Source organism: Neoarius graeffei, chromosome 2 (assembly GCF_027579695.1).
Source record: "Neoarius graeffei isolate fNeoGra1 chromosome 2, fNeoGra1.pri, whole genome shotgun sequence".
Taxonomy (NCBI): Eukaryota; Metazoa; Chordata; class Actinopteri; order Siluriformes; family Ariidae; genus Neoarius; species Neoarius graeffei.
Window position 1 is genome coordinate 25,977,603 of NC_083570.1, and position 26,783 is coordinate 26,004,385.

Here is a 26,783-nt window from a genome sequence, read left to right on the forward strand (position 1 = left end):
AAAGGCAGGGGTTCTCAACCTTTTCTGCTTTGAGGCCCACCCATTCATACTTGTCATGAGTCGGGGCCCATTAAAAACAATCACCCAATTATTTTGGCTCATCTGTTCTATTAGAATCTAATAATCTATTGTAAAGTGTATTAATGGGATGCAACATCACTCCCTGTTACAGATGGGAGCCCAGGAATTAAATACCGTAAATGCAATAAAAACAAACTCTCTTTAATTGTAGGTATTGTATTTAAAACTGTATGGTTGGGTTTCTGGCACATCCATGTATGCAGGGCATCCTCAGTCAAAAGGGATTAATGATCCAAAAGTGGAGTCTGGTTGATTAACACAAGAACTTTTATTGTCATGTTTGTGTTCAGAAAACAAGCAAGATATTACAACCAAGAAGTGGATATAGAAACCACTCAGGAGATAGATCTCGTCTCATTAGGTGTAGCCGCTTTATCCTGTTCTACAGGGTTGCAGGCAAGATCCTTGCATGTTAACAAAGAAGGACTTTTCCTATGAAAGAAAAATTTACCAGCTAAATTTTGACATTAGTATAATAAATTTTGATCATATTGTAGCCGTAACTAAATACAAAGATGATAGTTATGCATGCTATTAAGTAACTTAATGTGAAGATAGAGTGGGGTTAAATGCAAAGGAGGATCATGACCATAATAAAGACTTGTTGTTCTTAATTTACCCACAAATGTATTTATTCCAGGGCGGCATGGTGGTGTTACTACACCACCATGCCGCCCTGGAATAAATACATTTGTGCAAATACAAATAGCACTGTCGCCTCACAGCAAGAAGGTCCGGGTTCAAGCCCCGTGGCCGGCAAGGGCCTTTCTGTGCAGAGTTTGCAAGTTCTCCTCGTGTCCGTGTGGGTTTCCTCCGGGTGCTCCGGTTTCCCCCACAGTCCAAAGACATGCAGGTTAGGTTAACTGGTGACTCTAAGGCTACGTTTACATTACGTCGAATCAGCGGATCATCAGATTAATGTTCTTAAAACGATTCGCGTTTACACTAAAACCGTTAGCCGTGCACATAGCAACGCCAATACGCGGATACGCTCGGCTCCGCAGGCATCCTGCGCTCCAAATCACTCCGCCCTGAACAGCGAGTGCCCTCTGGAGGGTGCGCACTCCGGCCCTGCGCAGCTCACAGAGCGCGCGAGTGAAGTGAACAAGCCACGATTCGGGACTGAGCCGCTGTGTGTGTGATCCCAGCGCAGATCACTTATTACTTGCAAGTGGAAGGATGGCAAGCCTAAAGACAATCATAACTACACAATGGGCAGTATTTGCATCAGTATTTGCAGTATTTTCATACTTTTATACTCTTTAATGAAAGGTGATACAAGGCGGAAGTCCGCGCCGTTTTTCAGCAGTCGCGTCACATGACCAACGCCAGCGAATCAGGAAGGTGGATGTCACAGTGATGTTGTCCAATGAGACGCCAGCTAGAGCTCAGCACAGCGTATTCGCGTATTCTGAATGTTTACACAGCACCGGACCAGATACGATCTAGATTGAATACGTGGACGCTGGCGGATTCCCGTTTCCTGGCTTTTCCAGGGGGTTTAATGTAAACGGACAGTGCATCCGCGAAGAAAACGAGACAGATACGGTCTAATGTAAACGTAGCCTAAATTGACCGTAGGTATGAATGTGAGTGTGAATGGTTGTCTGTGTCTATGTGTCAGCCCTGTGATGACCTGGCCACTTGTCCAGGGTGTACCCTGCCTTTCGCCTGTAGTCAGCTGGGATAGGCTCCAGCTTGCCTGCTACCCTGTAGAGCAGGATAAAGTGGCTAGAGATAATGAGATGAGATAAAATGCCCCCAGTGGTTGAGAAACACTGAACTAAGGGACATGGGAGGGAGGGGAAAGGAAGAACTGGGGGTTATTGGAAAAAAGAGAGCAAGATGTATGGGATATGGAACAAAGGGAAGGGGGAAGTGGTAAGAGTTGAAAGGGTGGAGAAGAAAAGTTTCTGTGGTGGCCCAGAGTTGAAAAGAAAAGACTGAAGTGATGGACAAGATGTCAAAGGTGGATTAGCTTGACTCCTTATGCAGTGCATATGTTTTAGGGGAGTGGCTTCATGGGGAAAACTGAAGTTTCCAAACAGCTGACTTCTTAAGTGCTGATGTCTATTGTGGATCCAGCGAATATTCTGTTGTATCTACTTGTTTGTGTATCTGTTTAATGGAGTATATTTTGCTCCTCCTTTTTATTAAAGTGGTTTGATAAAATGCCTTGTACCAATTTTTGTAGCAGTAGTTCTTATTATAAGGAATCCAAGACCAGTGTAACACATTAGTATTACATCTTTTACTCACTGAATAAGGTACTTTATTCCATTTTTCTGTGCTTGAATATTGAGCAACCGTATAACCATTTCTTCTACGTCTCCAAATAGGTATATATTCTTCTTCCCCTGACTTCCTTTTACTTACACACTGCTGCAGTAATGAAATTAGACCTATAATGTAAATTGTGGAAATAATCAAGGATAGTCATATTCTTTCGAATTTTCACTCATCACTATGTGTATATATATTCATGATGATCTTAAACATGTCTCTGTCTGGTCCTGAATCTTGTGGAGATGCTGAGTGATGCTGTCTGAGCAGATGCTCGTGCATATTAACCAACTCTGTGGGTGTTTCTTTAGCCACTGTTTCCGTTATTCAGATCAATACCACAAAGTGTGAAGTGTTAAGCATGACTGGCATTTGGATTGAAGGCTATCATGAATATGTTAAATACTTATGGATATTAATGTGCAGGAGAGAGCAAAGGAATAAGGACCTCTCTGAGGATTAGGTGTGAAGCAAGGAACGTGGGAGGAAAGACACCAAGGGATCTAGAGGAATAAACTAATAGAGATTGAGGGAAGATGTGAGAGGTGAAACATTAGAGGAAGTGTGGAGAGGCATGTCTGGGAAGAAGCTTTGTACATGCGAGGAAAGGCACCAAGTGGCATGGAAAGTAGAACCTAAGGACTAAGTGATGTGGAGAGAAAAACAGATGTGCAGAGTCCTGGGAGGGAAGGAAGAACATGCAACATGAGAGGAAATTCAGGTTAGAAATGAGTAATGTCAAAAGAGAAAACTAATGCATGTAAAAGGAAGGATTGATTTGGAAGCAAGAGCTGAGGGACATGGAATAGAATAAGCAAGAGCCATTGATTTAAAAGTCAAGGGGTTAGAAAGAGAGAACTGAGGAATGTGGAAGGAAGAGCTGATGGATATTGAAGGAAGAATGGATGGATATGGAAGGAAGAAATTGGGGGTTTAGACAGAAAAACTGATGGAAATGGAAGGAAGGGCTGAAGGACATTTGAAGGAAGATGTGAGGATATTACTGACATTACGGATATGAGGATATTACGGATATGAGGATGCGAGGGCATTACTGACGTTACAGATGCGAGGACGTTATGGATGTGAGGACATTACGGATGTGAGGATATTGAAGGAAGGATTTATCGATATGCAATGAAGAACTGAAGGATATGGAAGGAAGAACTGAGGGACCTAGCCAGAAAGGAGAAAGGGCTTTCTGGGGAAAGAACTAGGGTACATTAGAAAAAACTGGTGGATATGTAAGATGCATCAGATGGAAGAAGCAAAGGAAAAAGAAACCAAGAAAGTGTGGAAAAACAGATATTGCAGAGAAGAACTGAGGAACCAGGAGTGAAGAACTAAGTCAAACAGAGGGAAGATATTAGAGACAATGGAAGAAAAAACAGTGAGAAAAGAGCTGATAAATTTAGAGGATAGAACATTGGGGAAATAGACATTGGGGGTAGTGGTGGCTCAACAGTTAAGGCTCTGGGTTACTGAAGGTCATGGGTTCAAGCCCCAGCACTAATAAGCTGTCGCTGTTGGGCCCTTGAGCAAGTCCCTTAACCCTCTCTGCTCCAGGAGCACTGTGACATGTGCTGCCTTGTTGTATGTTGCTCTGGATAAGAGCGTCTGCTAAAATGTAAATTCTAAATAATGGGAAGAACTATGGGTGTAAAAGGGGGGAAAATGAGGGACACTAGAGAGCAGAAATTTGAGTAAAATGTAGTGCATGTTTTGTTTATCAAATGAAATGTTCCTGAAGTGTTTGTTATTCCGTTAGAGCACTGTGATGAGCCGCATAGACATGGATCACGAGCATCAAGCGCTGGTGATGCGCTCTGAGCGCCTCCTTGGTGCCATGCAGAAACAGAAACAGGAAGAAGAGGAGCGTGAGAGACTACGCCACATCCAGGAAGAGATGGAGAAAGAGAGGAAGAGGAGGGAGGAAGAGGAGAGACTCCGTAAACAAGCAGAAGAGGAGAGGCGCTTGTAAGAGAGCGGTTTGGTGTTTTGAAAAGAAATTTTAAAAAATGATCATTAGATTGGTATTAGGAAGGGAAGAAGTAAGGTATGAATGGTGGGAAAAGGAAAAGATGGCAGAAAGAAAAGTCAAGGAAGTCGAGAAGAAAGGAATAAGCAAAGGAAGGGTGAAAAGAGAAGCAAAGAAGGATGAGGAAGGAGAAAGTAAAGGAAGGAAAGAATGGTAATGAAAAGTGAGAAGGAAGAAAGGAAAGAAGAAAAAGTGAAGGAAGGAGAGAGAAAGGAGCATAAAGGAAAGGGGAAATGGTAGGAATGAAGGACAATGTCAAAGTTAGAGAGAATGAAAGGAATAAGTAAAGGATGGGTGAAAAGAGGAGCAAAAATGAAAGTGAGGAAGGAGAAATATTAAAGGAAGGAAAGAATGGTAAAGGAAGTCAGAGAAGAAAGAAAGCAAACAAGAAGAAAAACTGAGATAGGAAGAGGAAAGAAAAGAGGAAGGAAAGGGGAAATTGTAGGAATGAAGAAAGAAGGGAAGAAATAGTAAATGAAGAGTGAAAAGAGAAGTGAAGACAAGGAGGAAGAAGAGATGAAAAAAGGGTGAAAGAAGGAATGCATGGTAAAAGAAGGAAGGAAATAGGGGACAGAAAGGAAATGGAAGGAAGGAAGACAAGGTAGAATTTAAGGAAAGAAAGATGAAAAAAGAAGAAATGGGGTAAATATCAGAATTAAATAGAAAGGAAGAACAGATCTGTGGATGCAGTGAGATTAGAGGAGGAAGGAAAGATCAGAATGGTAGAGAAGGTACAATGATCTAAGGAAGGAAAGAAGAGAAGAAAGATGGCAGCAGAATTGAAGCAAGAAATACAAGAGGAGGGGTGAGGAGATTTCGGACTTAGATTGCTGATGACGAAAGTGAATATAAAGCATTAGGGGGGAAGTTAAGACAAAAGTGGAATTGATGGGCAAAGACTGATAATGAAGACAGAAATCGGTGTGTGAGAGAGAGGGAGAAATGAGGGATAGACTTGGAGGGAAGGGAAAGTGAGACTGAACAGGAAGAATAGGAAAAGGAGATGAATACAGTGGTGCTTGAAAGTTTGTGAACCCTTTAGAATTTTCTATAGTTCTGCATAAATGACCTAAAACATCAGCTTTTCACACAAGTCCTAAAAGTAGATAAAGAGAACCCAGTTAAACAAATGAGACAAAAATATTATACTTAGTCATTTATTTATTGAGGAAAATTATCCAATATTGCATATCTGTGAGTGGAAAAAGTATGTGAACCTCTAGGATTAATGAAAATAAATGACCAAGTATAATATTTTTGTCTCATTTGTTTAACTGGGTTCTCTTTATCTAATTTTAGGATTTGTGTGAAAATCTGATGATTTAGGTCATATTTATGCAGAAATATAGAAAATTCTAAAGGGTTCACAAACTTTCAAGCACCACTGTAGATGAGCATATATTGGATAGTTAAAAAAAAACAAACAAACATGATCAAGTATAATGCTTGGCTCTAGAAAGGAAGGACAAGAATGGATGAACAGAATGGATAGAGAGAGAGTAGATAGAGATGTGACATTGTGACTCACTTTGCATGCTCCGCCATTCCTGTCATCTGTTCAAGCCTCGTAAAGTCTTTCACACAGGCGCAAAGCTCTTCGTGTCCGCCTCAGATCATTACTTCAGAATGCCAGGCATTTGGGATGAGGCCAAGAGGCCACCTCCTGCCTTAGGGCCATGTCCGATCTCTTAGTAGTGCCCTTCTTCAACGAAGGGCACGTCAGAGGAGCAGAACTGACACAGTAATTGAATGAGCGGAGATGAAGTGCAGCCACACAAGGAGTTATTGATAGTCACACTCCCCACAAAGTGTGCAAAGAAAGAGAAGGCTGACGTGACAGGTTTCTGTATCTGACCTTGCTCATCCATGTCCATCTGTTTAACATGCTCACTCATCCCTCACTTTGTCTTTCTCACTTTCTTTATCAAGTCAATTAGTCTTTTATTGTCCTCCCATAAATCTGCACATGCTGGATATACGGCGATATGAACTAATGTTCTTTTTGCCTTGTTTTGTTTCCTGATGCAGGAAAGCTGAGATGGAGTTGAAGAGGAAACAGGAAGAAGAGGAAAGGAAAAAGAGGGAAGAAGAGGAGAGAAGATTGCAGGTGGGATACAAGTTCTTCAGTACAAGCAGTGTTTCTAGCTCAGTCATCAGCGCACTCTTTGCTTGATCTCTGAGCAGCTCAGCCATGCAGGCAGCATGATGGAAGCTCCTTTGTTCATCAGCAATCTTCGATCTCTTCTCACTTTTTTTTTTAAATCGTTTTCTCCACAGCGGCCATTTTTTCCCTCTTCAAACATTACTCTGTCTTCAGTATGTGTTTGTTGGAGTACACTAAAATCAGTATAGCAGCTGAAGAATGCATTAAAAATGGGAAAATATGAAGAGGAAGTAATATGGAAAGGATATAATTAGGAAGAAAAGGGGTAGCACAGTGATGCAGTGGTTAGCACTGTCACCTCACAGTGCAAGAAGGTTCCAGGCTTAAACCGTACGGCCAACGGTGGCCTTTCTGTGTGGAGTTTGCACGTTTTCCCCGTGTCGCCGTGGGTTTCCTCCGGGTGCTCCAGTTTCCCCCACAGTCTAAAGACATGCAGGGTATGTTTAAAAAAAAATAATAATACCCAGCCACTGGGGTTGCACAAGCCAGTGCATACTTAGTGCTGGTCCCAAGCCTGGATAGATTGGGGAGGGTTGCATCAGGAAGGGCATCCGATGTAAAACCTATGTCAATGCGGATTATAAATTGGGACAGGTGATCTGCTGTGGTGACCCTTAACAGGAGCAGCCAAAAAAAAAGATTGTAATGAGGAAATGAAAAGTTTAGTAGGAAAGAGGAATGGTAAGGGAAGGAGGTATAACAATAAAGGAAGTAAGAATAAAATGGAAGGAAAGAGGAGGTGAAAGACAGGAAGAAAGTGGTTTATGAAAACTAACCATAATACAACTAGTAAAAATTCAAATAATGTACAATGTACTAAAAAAAAGACTTTAAAATCAGTCTCTCTCTCTCTCTGCCTCCCTTTCCATCTGTTTGTCTGTCTTTCTTATGATGTCTCTCATTTTATTTGTCCATTTCTATCTCTATTGCTCTTCCTGTCTCCCTCTTCTATTTTTCTGTTTGTTTTTGTCTGTTTGTCTCCATCTCTCTCACTCTGTCACTGCCTGTTTCTCTCTCTATCTTTTTCCACTCTCTTTCTCGGGCTTGTCTGTTCTATCGTAACGCCATCTCCAGTATAACGAGTGTTTGAATGACTCCCTAAGCAGAGTTGTTGCACATCATGAGTTCTCACCTCAGGAATGCTCTGAACACTTTCTCCATGCCATGATCTTAATCTTTTAAATCATTGTCTTGCGTACTTTAAGGCAATGCAAAGAGGAGTATGAATGTTTTAGGTTCCCTTATCAAAAAGTATACTTCAAGTTCATTTTCTTAAGTATACTTAAGTTAAAATATATTTCCTTAAGTATACTTTTGTGTACCAAGTATACTGATATCTATGTATGTGTAAGTACAGTGGTGCTTAGGTTTGTGAACCCTTCAGAATTTTTTATATTTCTGCATAAATATGACCTGAAACATCAGATTTTCACACAAGTCCTAAAAGTAGATAAAGAGAACCCAGTTAAACAAATGAGACAAAAATATTATACTTGGTAATTTATTTATTGAAGAAAATAATCCAATATTACATATCTGTGAGTGGCAAAAGTATGTGAACCTCTAGGATTAGCAATTAATTTGAAGGTGAAATTAGAGTCAGGTGTTTTCAATCAATGGGATGACAATCAGGTGTGAGTGGGCACCATTTTATTTAAAGAACAGGGATCTATCAAAGTCTGATCTTTACAACACATGTTTGTGGAAGTGTATCATGGCACGAACAAAGGACATTTCTCAGGACCTCAGAAAAAGAGTTGTTGATGCTCATCAGGCTGGAAAAGGTTACAAAACCATCTCTAAAGAGTTTGGACTCCACCAATGCACAGTCAGACAGATTGTGTACAAATGGAGGAAATTCAAGACCATTATTACTCTCCCCAGGAGTGGTCGACCAATGAAGGTCACTCCAAGAGCAAGGCGTGTAATAGTCGGCGAGGTCACAAAGGACCCCAGGGTAACTTCTAAGCAACTGAAGGCCCCTCTCACATTGGCTAATGTTCATGAGTCCACCATCAGGAGAACACTGAACAACAATGGTGTGCATGACAGGGTTGCAAGGAGAAAGCCACTGCTCTCCAAAAAGAACGTTGTTGCTCGTCTGCAGTTTGCTAAAGATCACATGGACAAGCCAGAAGGCTATACATATGTGGCAGCGGGGGCGTGGTCAAGCATCGGTCTGTGACAGGAGGGCGGAGTCAGGGAAGGTAAGTGGCAGAATCACTACACCTGTGGTTAATTAATGTGTTTGTGTGTCTTCCCCAGTGTCTTCGCCCTATTTAAGGAGAGAGAGTGAGAGCAGAGGGAGCTCTCTCCTCAACCAGATGACTGATGTGTGTACGTGTGTCTGGGTGTGTGTGAGAGAGTTCAAATAGGCTGAAAAGCTGAATAAAAGCCAGTTTTGTGAACTCAGTTCTGTCCTGCCATCCTTCTGTGCTCCACCCACCTACACAAACTGGTCACAGTGGACAAAACTGGCTTTTATTCAGCTTTTCAGCCTATTCGAACTCTCTCACACACACCCAGACACACGCACACACATCAGTCATCTGGTTGAGGAGAGAGCTCCCTCTGCTCTCGCTCTCTCTCCTTAAATAGGGCGTGGTCACTGGGGAAGACACACAAACACATTAATTAACCACAGGTGTAGTGATTCTGCCACTTACCTTCCCTGACTCTGCCCTCCTGTCACAGACCGATGCTTGACCACGCCCCCGCTGCCACAACATAGTTTTCACATGATGTCACAGAGTCGGGGATTCCCTAGTGGCGGCCATCTTGTGGGTCAAGCTTACCGTACGGGTCACTGAGCACACATTGTAAAGCGCGAGTACAAAGTCTTCAAAAGAACCCAAGCAGGCTATTTAAAGCTAGCAATGGTGCACACCTGTATTCACGGCTGTCGTAATAGGTCAGATGACGTCAAGCGGAGCTTTTATGGAATTCCCACTATACGGGAGCACGAAGTCGAGCAAAGAAAGAAACTCAGCATACAAAGGAGAAATCTATGGTTTACGAGAATCAACTGCAAGGATTATCAGCCTTCCAAACACAGCAAAGTCTGCTCCGATCACTTTATAAGTGGTAAGTTGTTTAAATAAACAATTGTGTTTAAGTTTGTTTTTGGAAACCAAAACATCGTGTAAACAATCTCTGGAGAATGCCTAACTGGAACCGCTGAGTGTATGTTTACATTGTAATGTACACTTAATATCGCTCAGTACAAGGCTGCAAACATATGATTATTACTGGCCTATAAATTGTCATATTTATCATAACACAAAATGTAACAAGCCTACATACCAGTTAATTATATTACAAAGTTTATACTGACATGGTACTGTAATACCACTAACGGATGTAAAATTTGTCTTAAATCAACTTGATATTATACACACATTTATATGCAGTGTTGAGAGCTCTAAAATTCCAATGTTTACATACCTTGGCTGTAATTAGGACACGACTGTCACTTGTTTTTATATGGTGGACTTCACGGACCCAGCCACAGACAAAATAATTGTATGACTCCAGCGACTTGTATGCTTTGAGGTCGTCAAGTGTGTAGGCACTTTTACTATTCACGAAATAGTTCACAATATCAGGGTACGATATGGATGGCAGCCCTGCATAGTCACTTGAAAATGCATCTTTGTCCACTTCGTAGGGGTCAATTCTCCCAATCAAGGCCAGTTTGGCTGCATACCGTTGTCGTGAGATGTCGTCCAATGTATCTATATACTTCCGTTTGCTTGATTTTGCCGACATTGATCTTTATTTTAGAAAACTGACTATATAACTTCATAAATTCGTCCGAGATAACGTAGCCGGTAATGGCGATGGTCCGTTTTGTTTGCCCCACAAGATGGTGGCTGGAGGGCGTTCCCCGGAATGCCGTGACATCAGTGAAAACTATCTATTGGAAAAATGTTTCATGGCTGGATGAGACCAAAATAGAACTTTTTGGTTTAAATGAGAAGCGTTATGTTTGGAGAAAGGAAAACACTGCATTCCAGCATAAGAACCTTATCCCATCTGTGAAACGTGGTGGTGGTAGTATCATGGTTTGGGCCTGTTTTGCTGCATCTGTGCCAGGATGGCTTGCCATCATTGATGGAACAATGAACTCTGAATTATACCAGCAAATTCTAAACGAAAATGTCAGGACATCTGTCCATGAACTGAATCTCAAGAGAAGGTGGGTCATGCAGCAAGACAACGACCCTAAGCACGTAAGTCGTTCTACCAAAGAATGGTTAAAGAAGAATAAATTTAATGTTTAGGAATGGCCAAGTCAAAGTCCTGACCTTAATCCAATCGAAATGTTGTGGAAGGACCTGAAGCGAGCAGTTCATGGGAGGAAACCCACCAACATCCCAGAGTTGAAGCTGTTCTGTACGGAGGATTGGGCTAAAATTCCTCCAAGCCGGTGTGCAGGACTGATCAACAGTTACCAGAAACATTTAATTGCAGTTATTGCTGCACAAGGGGGTCACACCAGATACTGAAAGTAAAGGTTCACATACTTTTGCCACTCACAGATATGTAATATTGGATCATTTTCCTCAATAAATAAATGACCAAGTATAATATTTTTGTCTCATTTGTTTAACTGAGTTCTCTTTATCTACTTTTATGACTTGTGTGGAAATCTGGTGATGTTTTAGGTCATATTTATGCAGAAATACAGAAAATTCTAAAGGGTTCACAAACTTTCAAGCACCACTGTAAAACTAATCTAACTTCTTGGGACTAAACTGGCCCACTTTTAGTTTATAAAAAGTATACTTAAAGTTTACTTCTCTTAGACTTGGAGTATACAACTCGTATTTTTTATTTTGTACTGCAAGTATAACACAAGTAAACTTGTATACGAATAGTTTACTAGTTCTATGCTTGTAGTCCACTCTTTAGTTTACAAAAGCATACTTCATAGTTGTACTGGAAATATACTACGAGTTTACTATAGTATACTTTGTAGTATACTGGAAATAGACTACTGGTTTACTCATTACACATGTCTAGTCCACTTTTTAGTTTATAAAAGTATACTTTATAGCATTATTGGAAATATACTGTTAGTTTTGAAGTATACTTCAATTACCCTTCTAGGTATACTATTAGTTTTCTAGCCTTAACCCTTACTGTACCTCATGCACACTACCAGTAGACAACTTAAGTGTTTTGTACCTTAAGTTACAATGAAGTTATAAAAGTAAGAATTCACAAAATAACAGATACTCAGGATTAAGAACATTTTTATTCATTTTCTTTCAAAATCAAAATTTAAAGCAACATTGTATTAAATGCCAAAGTATAAAAACATAGCAATGACAACTGAAATTGGCATCGAAACTCAAAAGAAATAAATAAAAATTAATTATCCCACTCAGGGGAGATTTAAAAAAAAAAAAAAAAAAAAAACCCTTATATGGAACCACAGACATGCCTAAGAGTCAACAATGCTGTCTAACCCAGTAAAGAGCAGTGACAGAACTAGTGCAAAGGCAGAAGAAATATTGCATTTGTCTGAACTATATCACAAAGAAGCCAATATGTGTGAAAAAAGTATTTTATAGGCTACTATCAAAAGGATAAGCACAACTACAGGGCAAGTACACTTAAGCATAAGGCACAAATGTTTTAGTACTTTTATTACACTTTTGTTAAGTATATCTTGATCAAAAGTTAGACTTTTCTATATACTTTTCAGTACAAGTCAAGTATACTTTTGTTTAACTTTATTAAGTATATCTCTAAGTAAATAAAAAGTAAACTGAAAGCATACTCATTTTTAGTTTAAAAGAAGTGTACTAGAAGCACACTTGAATAAACTTATTTTTTGTAAGGGTTGTGCAGGAGAGCTGCTGGTCAAGTATCTGATTTTCAAAGATTATGGAAAAGATGGGGTGATGGATTAAACACACTATGTGGAACTTTTTAAAAGTCCTCCATGAGGGACAAGTGCAGGAGCATGTTAGGATATACCGGTATGTTGGGATGGAGACAGAAATGGCGAAGTAAGCTGGAAGCTGCACAGTGATTCCCAGAGACTCGAGATTTATATGGAATTATTGTTGTAACCATTAAATGAACTGGTTAGATTTGGAAATTGATCCGAACAGTGTCGAGGTCAAATGTCAGTTTTTTGTCAGTAACTCTCGAACACGAATGTTATGATTTACACTTTTCAAGTCATTCGAGAATATTTGGGTATTATCACCTTATTGATGAATGTGAATTGTACAACCCCGATTCCAAAAAAGTTGGGACAAAGTACAAATTGTAAATAAAAATGGAATGCAATGATGTGGAAGTTTCAAAATTCCATATTTTATTCAGAATAGAACATAGATGACATATCAAATGTTTAAACTGAGAAAATGTATCATTTAAAGAGAAAAATTAGGTGATTTTAAATTTCATGACAACAACACATCTCAAAAAAGTTGGGACAAGGCCGTGTTTCCCACTGTGAGACATCCCCTTTTCTCTTTACAACAGTCTGTAAACGTCTGGGGACTGAGGAGACAAGTTGCTCAAGTTTAGGGATAGGAATGTTAACCCATTCTTGTCTAATGTAGGATTCTAGTTGCTCAACTGTCTTAGGTCTTTTTTTGTTGTATCTTCCGTTTTATGATGCGCCAAATGTTTTCTATGGGTGAAAGATCTGGACTGCAGGCTGGCCAGTTCAGTACCCGGACCCTTCTTCTACGCAGCCATGATGCTGTAATTGATGCAGTATGTGGTTTGGCATTGTCATGTTGGAAAATGCAAGGTCTTCCCTGAAAGAGACGTCGTCTGGATGGGAGCATATGTTGCTCTAGAACCTGGATATACCTTTCAGCATTGATGGTGTCTTTCCAGATGTGTAAGCTGCCCATGACACACGCACTAATGCAACCCCATACCATCAGAGATGCAGGCTTCTGAACTGAGCGCTGATAACAACTTGGGTCGTCCTTCTCCTCTTTAGTCCGAATGACACGGCGTCCCTGATTTCCATAAAGAACTTCAAATTTCGATTCGTCTGACCACAGAACAGTTTTCCACTTTGCCACAGTCCATTTTAAATGAGCCTTGGCCCAGAGAAGACGTCTGCGCTTCTGGATCATGTTTAGATACGGCTTCTTCTTTGAACTATAGAGTTTTAGCTGGCAACGGCGGATGGCACGGTGAATTGTGTTCACAGATAATGTTCTCTGGAAATATTCCTGAGCCCATTTTGTGATTTCCAATACAGAAGCATGCCTGTATGTGATGCAGTGCCGTCTAAGGGCCCGAAGATCACGGGCACCCAGTATGGTTTTCCGGCCTTGACCCTTACGCACAGAGATTCTTCCAGATTCTCTGAATCTTTTGATGATATTACGCACTGTAGATGATATGTTCAAACTCTTTGCAATTTTACACTGTCGAACTCCTTTCTGATATTGCTCCACTATTTGTCGGCGCAGAATTAGGGGGATTGGTGATCCTCTTCCCATCTTTACTTCTGAGAGCCGCTGCCACTCCAAGATGCTCTTTTTATACCCAGTCATGTTAATGACCTATTGCCAATTGACCTAATGAGTTGCAATCTGGTCCTCCAGCTGTTCCTTTTTTGTACCTTTAACTTTTCCAGCCTCTTATTGCCCCTGTCCCAACTTTTTTGAGATGTGTTGCTGTCATGAAATTTCAAATGAGCCAATATTTGGCATGAAATTTCAAAATGTCTCAGTTTCGACATTTGATATGTTGTCTATGTTCTATTGTGAATACAATATCAGTTTTTGAAATTTGTAAATTATTGCATTCCATTTTTATTTACAATTTGTACTTTGTCCCAACTTTTTTGGAATCGGGGTTGTAGCTGCAAATTCCTCCCTCAATGTCAGCTGCCTCACTGTCGAACTGATAAATCTAAGAATGCCCTAAGAATGTTTGAGGTAGAGGTCTGCGCGTGACAGAATTTTCAGTCCCTCTCCCGCCCGCTCCCGCATTGTGCAGTCCCGCTCTCACCCGCTCCCGCAAAGAATTATGATTTTCAGTCCCGCGCCTGCCATATTTTGTCCCGCTCCCGCCTGCAAATCCCACATGATGCAGACGTTGAATGAATGAATGATTGAATGAAACCTTTATTGCCCCAAGGGGAATTTGTCTTGCCCATAAATTACATAAAACAAAACAACACTTAAACATGCAGACTTGCACAATAATACATAGAATAACAAACAAATCTTAAAAAATATATATATAAATAAAAGGTGCATACTTTAGAATGGTGTCAACCTATCTGAATTCAGCCTCTTTAGCAACTGAATGCTCCTTGTGAAATTCGCGTTTGCGTTATTTCTCACGAAAGTTCTTGTCATTGGCTTGGGGAGTTGAACATGCTGAGCTCTCCACTGACCGATCCTTCACCTAGCGCACATAGCGAGGGTGCGTGTTGCCAGGCGACATGCGCAGCTGAGGCTTTACAGAGATACCCAACACACCTACCAAAATCTACAGTGGATATTAAGAATATTGTACATTGCACATAGCTTATGTCACTCCTCACATTTACATTCTAGGAAATACAAGTAGGCCTATAAGAAATGAATATAATTTAAAGACACAGCGTGATGGTGCCCCGCCCCCTACTTTGAGTGGATTTGAGCATAAATATCTACAGCTCACGTTCAGGGGTGCATTTCCCAAACAACCAACCAAGTTAGCATTAAACCAATATGGTACGATGCAAGTTTGAACTAACTAACTAATCCAAAAAACAACTGTTTCCCAAAGCTGTAGTACCAACTTGGTCTGAACCAAGTTGATTTGAACCAACACAGTTCAAACCACAATGTTTTCAGATGTGTTCGGATGGTCTCGTTTATTGTCGGAATTCAGAGAAACAACCCGAAGTTGTCTGACAGTGCGAACGGCATTTCACCATTAAATGACCGTTAAGCCAAATTCGGTGCGTCCATAATCTTCCCCTGATGCTTGCAACTTGGTGTAGATGTTCATTTAGACTAATATAAAATTGCAATACCCCTCATTTGGAAATCACATGTAAGCAAAAGGCATCTCCATAAATTAAAGCATCATATACTAGTTTTGGCTATAAGGCTATTTGCCCTGATTTAAAAATAGCTAAGCAAACTGCTGTGAGATGGCACAGATAATGTTATGTAGATCTACATGTTGTGTATTTATAGGTGGCATTGTTAGGTTTATTGTAAGTTTATTGTTTAGACTCTGACATTCTGCTGACACATTCCAAGTTGAGCGCTGCATGCGCTCATGATTGACAGCTCTCGCTTTGATTGACAGCTCTCGCTTTGCGCACTCGCCACTCCCACTTCCGAGTCTGTGGCGTTATGATTCCAACCTCTTTTTAAAGCAGCACTTACTTCTGAAGCGCTGTGAGCTTCATTAGAGGAGCTCTGCTCTTCTGCCATGATTGGAGATCTCAAACACAGAAGAGCGGAAAGGAATCAGAAACGTACACGAGATTAGACCACATCTGCAAATTTAGGCATCTTAAAATGTTTTTATTAATGCCAAATAAAATATCCAGCACAAATTATATATGATAGATATAAATTAATAATTTATAAATTTTATTTTAAACATGTTTTTAGTTAGCGGGACTGCAGCTTATTACCTCTCCCGCCCGCTCCCGCATTGTGCACTCCCGCCCACAATGAGCTTTCAAAATTTGTCCCGCGCCGCACTGCTTTGCGTCGGGTTCTGCGGGACTCCCACGGGAGTGCAGGGCTCTAGTTTGAGGCATACAAATTAATAACAAGAAGGTCTAGACTAGAACTAGTTAGTGGCTGCGCCATTGGTGTCAAGTTCCATTTTCTTTCCCGTGTGTAATGCTGAAGTAAAACCGAGGTTTAAAGTCTGGCCAAGAATGAGGCCTGTGTAGATGGATACTGTCAATCGAAAGTTTTTGAACCCCCTACTTCAAAGAGGTCCTGCACACTTAAATGTGATTTTTGAGCTGTAAAGTTAAATATGACTGTACCGTGATGAAACACATCAATGCTATTAATGTTGATAAAATCCCTTTTTTTTAAAATAAAAATATGCATTTTATGGGTTGAAAATGGCTCAAAATGCAGTCTACTGGTTAAAATCATCGTGAAACTTGCAAGGCCGATGCTGATGTAGAGTTGTTTGGGCATTTGGTACTTCTATAGATCATGAATTTATTTATTTATTTATTTATTTATTTATTTATTAAATAAAAACATGCTAACACCCTCTAATCAGAGGTGGATGGCCCATCATTCTTTTCAAATATATGCTGAATAGCCCCCCCCCCCCCCCCCCCAAGTTACACTTAAGGCATCCTTGATTTAATGCCAGGGAGTGTAATCATTCTCATTCTTCTAACCATCCATCTAATAGAGATCTTGCAGTCACGTGACTGAAAAGTACACAACCCCCATCTTGTCGGTCAAAAACACCGCTGAATACTGCTGCACTTGTGTACAGAATGGATCAATTTCAACCGACGGACTACACGGCTCATTTTTCTAATGAACAGATAACTAGATATATGTCTAAAATAAACGCTCTACAGATTTGTGACCCTTATGGCTTTCCGGACGGAGTTTTCACGACCGGATTTTGAACTGCCAGCGGAATACCCGGACGTGTATGATTACCTCATCAACTTTCCCTCGCTGTTCAGTGGTGAAGCACTGCGTGCTTATAAATCTCTGGACAGTTATCTTTACAGAAATTCAGGATTTGTCAGCGACTCAGATGTGGCATCTTGTAAACAAGAAAATAACAGTCCTCATTGGATGGGTAAGTCACTTAAGTATTGAGTATAGCACTGACCAGCCGAATATAGAATAGAATAAGGTAATTCCAAATCGTCCGTGTTGTTTACATGGATCTGGCGTTGGAGAGGTAGAGGCTTGGCAGTGGAGGTTTGAGTAGCTGTTTTCTGAGCTTAGTCAACAGGCCGGCTCTGCCTGTAGCCTCGCTTTTGCTTCTGCTCCCGGCGCCGCCTCCTTCGCTTTGCTTCCGATAACAATCTACGGAGACCCCGCTGGTCTCGCCCGGAATGTTTTTTTTGTTTTGTTTTGTTTTGTTTTCTCATCCGGAATGTTGTGCATGCGATGGAAATCGCTACAAACCGTCATTTTCTGCTGGAAACCAATGTCCAGTAAGTCCATACGGTTGTAGTGGATATTGAAGTCCGGTACAGACGAACAACACGCAAAAATACACACAAAAAACATAAACGTGCACAGGTAGGGAGAGCTTGTAGCTGCAGCCGTTGTAGTAGAATTGTATATAGTAGGGTTTTCCAGAAGAAAAGGTAGAAGTAAAAGCAGAAGTAGAACCAGAAGTAGAAGGCGGAATATGGCGTTTGACTGACACGATGGCGTCTGTCACAATCTGGATCGGCTGTGACGTCACATGCAAGTGCTCCATATGAGAATCTAAGTGCATTGGGAACTGAGAAATATTTGCTTTTTTTTTTTTTATTTGTTCTGGTCCAGATTAATTTGGCCCTTATAGCACTTGGTATGAATTGTAGGGAAATTATTGTACTAGCATTGGCCATGAGTCAGCACTTTAGACTTTTAAGTTGAATCTCTCCCTGTCTCTCTTTTCCCCCACTGACAAGAAAACTTGTCAAAAATCTTCAGTGCAGGTATGTGCTATCGAAATCCCACAGGATGAAACAAACTTTTGGAGTTTTATGAAATGTGGACAGCTCAGTGAAACTTGTTGGGAGGGTTGCCAGGTTTTGCGTAATTTAACGTGAATGTATGAACAGAGCCTGAGACAAGGATGAAGTAGATGGATATAAAAATGTTGAGAGAAAATGCAGACAGGTGGCCACTGTGATCATGTCGTCTTTTTTTCTCCACACACCGGAAGACGGTGGCAGAGCTCAGTCATGAGAGAGGTGGGGGGTGACAGTGTGTGGTGGCATGCAGAACATATTGTGGTGCACCGAAGCAGGAGATGTATGAATATGAGCAAGAGATGACAGCCATCTGCGGGCAGCCGTTTCATTCCAGTGTCTGTGCTGGAATTCCAACACAAGCACACCTCATTTTACTTAATGAGGTCCTGATTAGGTGATCACCTGAACCAAATCATATTTGACAAGGAAAAGTATAAAAACCACTGCTGTGGTCATCACTATCCTTTTGCAATAGGACCAGTTGGAATGGCAAAAACAGTGCTAGCAGTATCTTAAATTTAATTGGAATACAAAAATATCTAATCATACCAAAAGAGTCAAAAAAAAAGTTTTGAATGGAAAAAAAGGTTTCAATTCTGGCTTTACTGGCAGAGATGCAGTGGGGCAAAAAAGTATTTAGTCAGCCACCAATTGTGCAAGTTCTCCCACTTAAAAAGATGAGAGGCCTGTAGTTTTCATCATAGGTACACTTCAAATATGAGAGACAGAATGGGGGGGAAAGAATCCAGGAAATCACATTGTAGGATTTTTAATGAATTAATTGGTAAATTCCTCAGTAAAATAAGTATTTGGTCACCTACAAACAAGCAAGATTTCTGGCTCTCACAGACCTGTAACAACTTCTTTAAGAGGCTCCTCTGTCCTCCACTCGTTACCTGTATTAATGGCACCTGTTTGAACCCGTTATCAGTATAAAAGACACCTGTCCACAACCTCAAACAGTCACACTCCAAACTCCACTATGGCCAAGACCAAAGAGCTGTCAAAGGACACCAGAAACAAAATTGTAGATCTGCACCAGGCTGGGAAGACTGAATCTGCAATAGGTAAGCAGCTTTGTGTGAAGAAATCAACTGTGGGAGCAATTATTAGAAAATGGAAGACATACAAGACCACTGATAATCTCCCTCGATCTGGGGCTCCACGCAAGATCTCACCCCGTGGGGTCAAAATGATCACAAGAACGGTGAGCAAAAATCCCAGAACCACATGGGGGGACCTAGTGAATGACCTGCAGAGAGCTGGGACCAAAGTAACAAAGGCTACCATCAGTAACGCACTACGCCTCCAGGGACTCAAATCCTGCAGTGCCAGACGTGTCCCCCTGCTTAAGCCAGTACATGTCCAGGCCCATCTGAAGTTTGTTAGAGAGCATTTGAATGATCCAGAAGAGGATTGGGAGAGTGTCATATGGTCAGATGAAACCAAAATAGAACTTTTTGGTAAAAACTCAACTTGTCATGTTTGGAGGAGAAAGAATGCTGAGTTGCATCCAAAGAACACCATACCTACTGTGAAGCATGGGGGTGGAAACATCATGCTTTGGAGCTGTTTTTCTGCAAAGGGACCAGGACGACTGATCCGTGTAAAGGAAAGAATGAATGGGGCCATGTATCATGAGATTTTGAGTGAAAACCTCCTTCCATCAGCAAGGGCATTGAAGATGAAATATGGCTGGGTCTTTCAGCATGACAATGATCCCAAACACACTGCCCGGGCAACGGAGGAGTGGCTTCGTAAGAAGCATTTCAAGGTCCTGGAGTGGCCTAGCCAGTCTCCAGATCTCAACCCCATAAAAAAATCTTTGGAGGGAGTTGAAAGTCCGTGTTGCCCAGCGACAGCCCCAAAACATCACTGCTGTAGAGGAGATCTGCATGGAGGAATGGGCCAAAATACCAGCAACAGTGTGTGAAAGCCTTGTGAAGACTTACAGAAAACGTTTGACCTCTGTCATTGCCAACAAAGGGTATATAACAAAGTATTGAGATGAACTTTTGTTATTGACCAAATACTTATTTTCCACCATAATTTGCAAATAAATTCTTTAAAAATCAGACAATGTGATTTTCTGGATTTTTTTTCTCATTTTGTCTCTCATAGTTGAAGTGTACCTATGATGAAAATTACAGGCCTCTCTCATCTTTTTAAGTGGGAGAACTTGCACAATTGGTGACTGACTAAATACTTTTTTTGCCCCACTGTACAGTGAGTGCCAGGTTGTTTTCATCCTCAATTTCAAAGACGGCAGTTCATAAGAACAAGATCAAGCAGCAGACATTAGGGACAGCAAAGTTGTAGACTGGCAGAGAGTGAAAATGACTCTCCATTGACCAGGATGATTGTCAACTCCTTCAAATGTCACTCAACACCCATAGGATGACATTAAGTCACCTACAAAAAGAATGGCAGCTGGGGGTTAAGTGCACGACAAGGACGGTTTGAAACAGGCTCCTCTGGGTGGGTTTGAAGTCATGCAAAGCTTGAAAAAAAGCCCTTCATCAATAAGAAGCAAAGAAGAGCCAGGCTGAGGTTTGCTAAAGACCTTAATGATTGGACCATAGAGGACTGGAGTAAGGTTGTCATCTCCATTGAGTCCAATTGTCAGCTTTTCTTATCGCCTGCTTGTCTAATGGTTAGATGGAGACTTGGAGAGGCCTACAAGCCGGTGTCTCGCACCCACTGTGAAATTTGGTGGAGGATCGGTGATGATCTGGGAGTGCTTCAGCCAGGCTGGAACAGGGCAGATTTTTGTTTGTAAAGGCCACATGAATCAAGCCATGTAAAAGGTTATCCTGGAAGCAAACTTGCTTCCTTCTGCTCTGACAATGTTCCCTAACTCTGAGGATTGGGTTTTCCATCAGGACAATGCTCCAGGCCACACAGCCAGGTCAATCAAGGTGTGGATGGAGGACCACAAGATCAAGACTGTCATGGCCAGCCCAATCTCCAAACCTGAACCCCACTGAAAACCTCAGGAATGTGATCAAGAGGAAGATGGATGGTCACAAGCCATCAAACAAAGCTGAGCTGATTGAATGTTTGTGACCGGAGTAGCATAAAGTTACCCAAGAGCAACATGAAAGACTGGTGGAAAGCATGCCAAGACTCATGAAAGCTGCGATTTTTAAATGTCAGGGTTATTCCACCAAATATTGATTTCTGAACTCATCCAAAGTTCAAACATTACATTACATTAATGGGATTTAGCAGACGCTCTTATCCAGAGCGACGTACAACATACCCAGAGCAACTTACTGGGGAGCAGTTGGGGGTTAGGTGCTTTTGCTCAAGGGCACTTCAGCCATTCCTGCTGGTCCAGGAAATCAAACCAGTGACCTTTTGGTCCCAAAGCTGCTTCTCTAACCATTAGGCCATGGCTTCCCCACATTAGTATTGTTTTAAAACTGAATATGATCTTGATTTCTGTGCATTATTCAAGGTCTGAAAACACTTCTTTTTTTTTTTTTTTTTTTTTGTTATCTTGACCAGTTGTCATTTTCTGCAATTAAATGCTCGAAGTGACAATATTTTTATGTGGACTTTGGGGGGGGGATATTGTCAGTAGTTTATGGAATAAAACAAAAATGTTCATGTCCCGCAAACACATGCTTATAAATAGTAAAACCAGAGAAACTGATAATTAAGAGACCACTGTAAAATTATTTCCAGAGCTAGCTATATAACACTGAAGGTCACCCTGTCTAAGGCTTGGCTATACAATTTCTCAAAATATATGATGTCCATTTGTTCACTCCTTCATACATTCCTTACCTCCATTTGTTTTTCTCTCCTTAATGGGTGTTGTAACAGGGTAATTTATAAACTGAACTTTTAAGATGGAGGTGGTGGTTGTGGCTAGGTCACTCGCTCACTCATACTCTTCCGTACGTGCGTGCGTGAGGAGGAGGATGATCTGTCGTGCATCTGCGCTATGATGTTAGTCATTATGTAGCTTCCTCCAGTGAGTTATGATACTCCGGACAGCCGAGTTGGATGGGAATGACTCTGGGAGTATGATAAATCTGCAGCTGCTGCAGTTCATTTTTCAGCAGAATGGACAGAAGCTCTTGGCTCCTGATGAACACACCACCCGGTACATTTGTGCTTCTTAGCCTTTTATAGCCTGTAGCAAACTTCAGGAAGTTTATGAGCTCGCACAGCCGTTCTCCATCTTCCTCTCCAGCATCCCACAGAGAAACCCACAGTGAGTGTAAATGTCCAAATCTGTTCTGGTGAAGCAGACACAACAATGCCGGCTGCATGTGGTCCAAACGTAGCAACTCGGATGCTTAGCAACCATAGGCTTTGCAGGTAGAGGTTGAAAAATCTCAGTGCGTTATGACGCGGTATAAAGTGGCAGGTCAGTGAAGGTGAAATAAATCGGAATATGTACAGATAAGTAGTACCTTACTCAGCTAGTAGCCATAGCATTTACAATCCCAATTCCAAAAATTTGACATGCTGTGTAAAACGTAAATAAAAACAGAATGCAATGATTTGCAAATCTCAAACTCATATTTTTTTTCACAACAGAACATAGACAATATATCAAAAGTTTAAACTGAGACATTTTACAATTTCATGAAAAATATTAGCTCATTTTGAATTTGATGGCTGCAACATGTCTCAAAAAAGTTGGGACGGGGACAATAAAAGGCTGGAAAAGTAAGTGGTACTGAAAAACAGCTGGAGGAACATTTTTGCAACTAATTAGGTTAATTGGCAACAGGTCAGTAACATGATTGGGTATAAAAAGAGCATCCTAGAGAGGCGGAGTCTCTTAGGCTACGTTTACATTAGACCGTATCTGTCTCGTTTTCTTCGCGGATGCACTGTCCGTTTACATTAAACCGCCTGGAAACGCCGGGAAACGGGAATCCGCCAGCGTCCACGTATTCAATCCAGATCGTGTCAGCTCCGGTGCTGTGTAAACATTCAGAATACGCGGATACGCTGTGCTGAGCTCTAGCTGGCATCTCATTGGACAACGTCACTGTGACATCCACCTTCCTGATTCGCTGGTGTTGGTCATGTGATGTGACTGCTGAAAAACGGCGCGGACTTCCGCCTTGTATCACCTTTCATTAAAGAGTATAAAAGTATGAAAATACTGCAAATACTGATGCAAATACTGCCCATTGTGTAGTTATGATTGTCTTTAGGCTTGCCATCCTTCCACTTGCAAGTGGTAAGTGATGTGCGCTGGGATCACGCACACAGCAGCTCAGTCCCGAATCACAGCTTGTTCACTTCACTCGCGTGCTTTGTGAGCTGCGCAAGGCCGGAGTGCGCACCCTCCAGAGGGCACTCGCTGTTCAGGGCGGAGTAATTTGGAGCGCAGGATGCCTGCGGAGCAGAGCGTATCCGTGTATTGGTATTGCTGTGTGCACGCAAATCGTGTATTGGTGTTGCTGTGTGCACACTAATCGTTTTAAAAACGTTAATCTGATGATCCGCTGATACGGTCTAATGTAAACATGGGCTTAGAAGTGAAGATGGGCAGAGGTTCACCAATCTACGATAAACTGTCTCTACAAATTGTGGAACAATTTCAGAATAATGTTCCTCACTGTAAAATTGTGAAGACTGAATATCTCATCTACAGTACATAATCAAAAGATTCCGAGAATCTGGAGAAATCTCTCTGTACAAGGAACAAGGCTGAAAATCAACATTGGATGCCTGTGATCTTCGGGCCCTCACGCGGCACTGCAATAAAAACAGGCGTGATTTAAAAGCAGGTTCAAAGACATGCGGTTAGGTTAATATGGGGTAGCGTTGGGCTGAAGTGCTCTTAAGCAAAGCGCCTAACCGCCAACTGCTCCCTGGGCACTGTAGCATGGCTGCTGGCTCCTCTGGGTATGTGTGTGTGCGCTCATTGCTCACTTGGGTGTGTTCACTGCTTCAGATGGGTTAAATGTAGAGGTTAAATTTCACTGTGTGCTTAAGTCTGTGCTTGAGTGTACAGTGGTGCTTGAAAGTTTGTGAACCATTTAGAATTTTCTATATTTCTGCATAAATATGACCTAAAACATCAGCTTTTCACACAAGTCCTAAAAGTAGATAAAGATAACTCAGTTAAACAAATGAGACAAAAATATTATACTTGGTCATTTATTCATTGAGGAAAATGATCCAATATTACATATCTGTGAGTGGCAAAAGTATGTGAACTTCTAGGATTAGCAGTTAATTTGAAATTAGAGCCAGGTGTTTTCAATCAATGGGATGACAATCAGGTGTGAGTGGGCACCCTGTTTTATTTCAAGAACAGGGATCTATCAAAGTCTGATCTACACAACACATGTTTGTGAAATTATGTGTCATGGCACAAACAAAGGAGATTTCTGAGGACCTCAGAAAAAGCGTCGTTGATGCTCATCAGGCTGGAAAAGGTTGTAAACTTTTCCAGCCTGATGAGCATCAACGACGCTTTTTCTAGCCACTGCTCTCCAAAACCATCTCTAAAGAGTTTGGACTCCACCAATCCACAGTCAGACAGATCGTGTGCAAATGGAGGAAATTCAAGACCATTGTTACCCTCCCCAGGAGTGGTCAACCAGTGAAGATCACTCCAAGAGGAAGGTGTGTAATAGTCAGCAAGGTCACAAAGGACCCCCCCCCCCCCCCCCCCCGGGTAACTTCTAAGCAACTGAATGCCTCTCTCACATTTGGATAATGTTCATGAGTCCACCATTAGGAGAACACTGAACAGCAATGGTGTGCATGGCAGGGCTGCTCTCCAAAAAGAACATTGCTGCTCGTCTGCAGTTTGCTAAAGATCATGTGGACAAGGCTATTAGAAAAATGTTTTGTGGACGGATGAGTCCAAAATACAACTTTTTGGATTAAATGAGAAGCGTTATGTTTGGAGACAGGAAAACACTGCATTCCAGCATAAGAGCCTTATCCCATCTGAAAAACATGGTGGTGGTAGTATCATGGTTTGGGCCTGTTTTGCTGCATCTGGGCCAGGATGGCTTGCCATCATTGATGGAACAATGAATTCTGAATTATACCAGTGAATTCTAAAGGAAAATGTCAGGACATCTGTCCATGAACTGAATCTCAAGAGAAGGTGGGTCATGCAGCAAGACAACAACCCTAAGCACACAAGTCGTTCTACCAAAGAATGGTTAAAGAAGAATAAAGTTAATGTTTTGGAATAGCCAAGTCAAAGTCCTGACTTTAATCCAATCGAAATGTTGTGGAAGGGTATGAAGTGAGCAGTTGATGTGAGGAAACCCACCAACATTCCAGAGTTGAAGCTGTTCTGTACGGAGGAATGGGCTAAAATTCCTCCAAGCCAGTGTGCAGGACTGATCAACAGTTACTGGAAACGTTTAATTGCAGTTATTGCTGCACAAGGGGGTCACACCAGATACTGAAAGCAAAGGTTCACATACTTTTTCCACTCACAGATATGGATCATTTTTCCTCAATAAATAAATGATCAAGTATAATATTTTTGTCTCATTTCTTTAACTGGGTTCTCTTTATCTGTTTTTAGGACTTGTGAAAATCTGATGCTGTTTTAGGTCCTATTTATGCAGAAATATAGAAAATTCTAAAGTAGGGTGACCAGATTTCCCTAGTCTGAAACCGGGACACTTTTGCGCGCGACCATGCTCGTGCACGCGCACTTTTTTTTTTTTTTTTTTTTTTTTTTTTACGTAAACATGACACTCAGAGAAGTGCTCTTATCATTTTGTTGAAGCTCACATTTATCAACATCTCACATGAAATAAAACAAACAGGCATTTTGTTATCTAGTAGCATAGTGGTATACAGATCAGTTAAATTATGGTCAGACAACAGATTTTGTAATGGCTGATAGGCCAGGCTGTGTCCATAGGCCAAATTTAAACTGATTTATTTCACCTGTTTGTGAGAACACCAAGAAGAATGCATATGCACATGTAGGCTATATCTCTAAAATTGTATGCACTATAGCATGAACTTAAAAAGTAGATATGTGACCTCAACGTAGCCTAGGTCAGAATCAACCTTACTAACCATTCCCCACAACTGAATGAGTAAAGCAAGATGATGTGTACAAAAGTGAACACTTTAATGGAAGGTGCAACAAGCTGTTCAACACAGCAATATGGCCAAACTGTCAGAATGGTATGTTAAACAGAAACAAAAAAGAGACAAGTGATTTGAGAATATATACTACGGAAGCCGAGAGAGGATATAATCATTTTTTTTTTTTATTCAGCTTGTTATCCCGAGATAATGACATAATTAATTCAGGATCTCGAGAAAACAACACAACTAATTCGAGATCTCAAAACAAAACCATTATTTCATGATCTCAAGAAAGCAAAACCGTTATTTCATGATCTTGAGTAAACAGCTGAGAAATGGTTCATTCAGGAACGCCAAGAGACTTGTGATATGCTGACTTTGGGGCTATTTCTCATTCTGTATAGACGCAACTTTGGTCATTAGAATGTCTGGAATAATCGATCACCTAATAAGGCAATATTTTGATCAGGGGTTGA

General features: G+C 41.1%; 1 protein-coding gene across 4 annotated transcripts in view; it reads left to right on the top strand.

Moving 5' to 3' along the window:
* The window catches only part of myo6a (myosin VIa), a 249,236-nt gene that overhangs the window by 183,174 nt on the left and 39,279 nt on the right, over positions 1-26,783 (top strand). For all 4 annotated transcript variants that reach the window (XM_060914027.1, XM_060914026.1, XM_060914029.1 and 1 more), the window contains 2 exons: positions 4,133-4,341; positions 6,431-6,509. In XM_060914027.1, the coding sequence (XP_060770010.1) occupies positions 4,133-4,341; positions 6,431-6,509 (288 nt within the window). The remainder of the gene's footprint in view (positions 1-4,132; positions 4,342-6,430; positions 6,510-26,783) is intronic.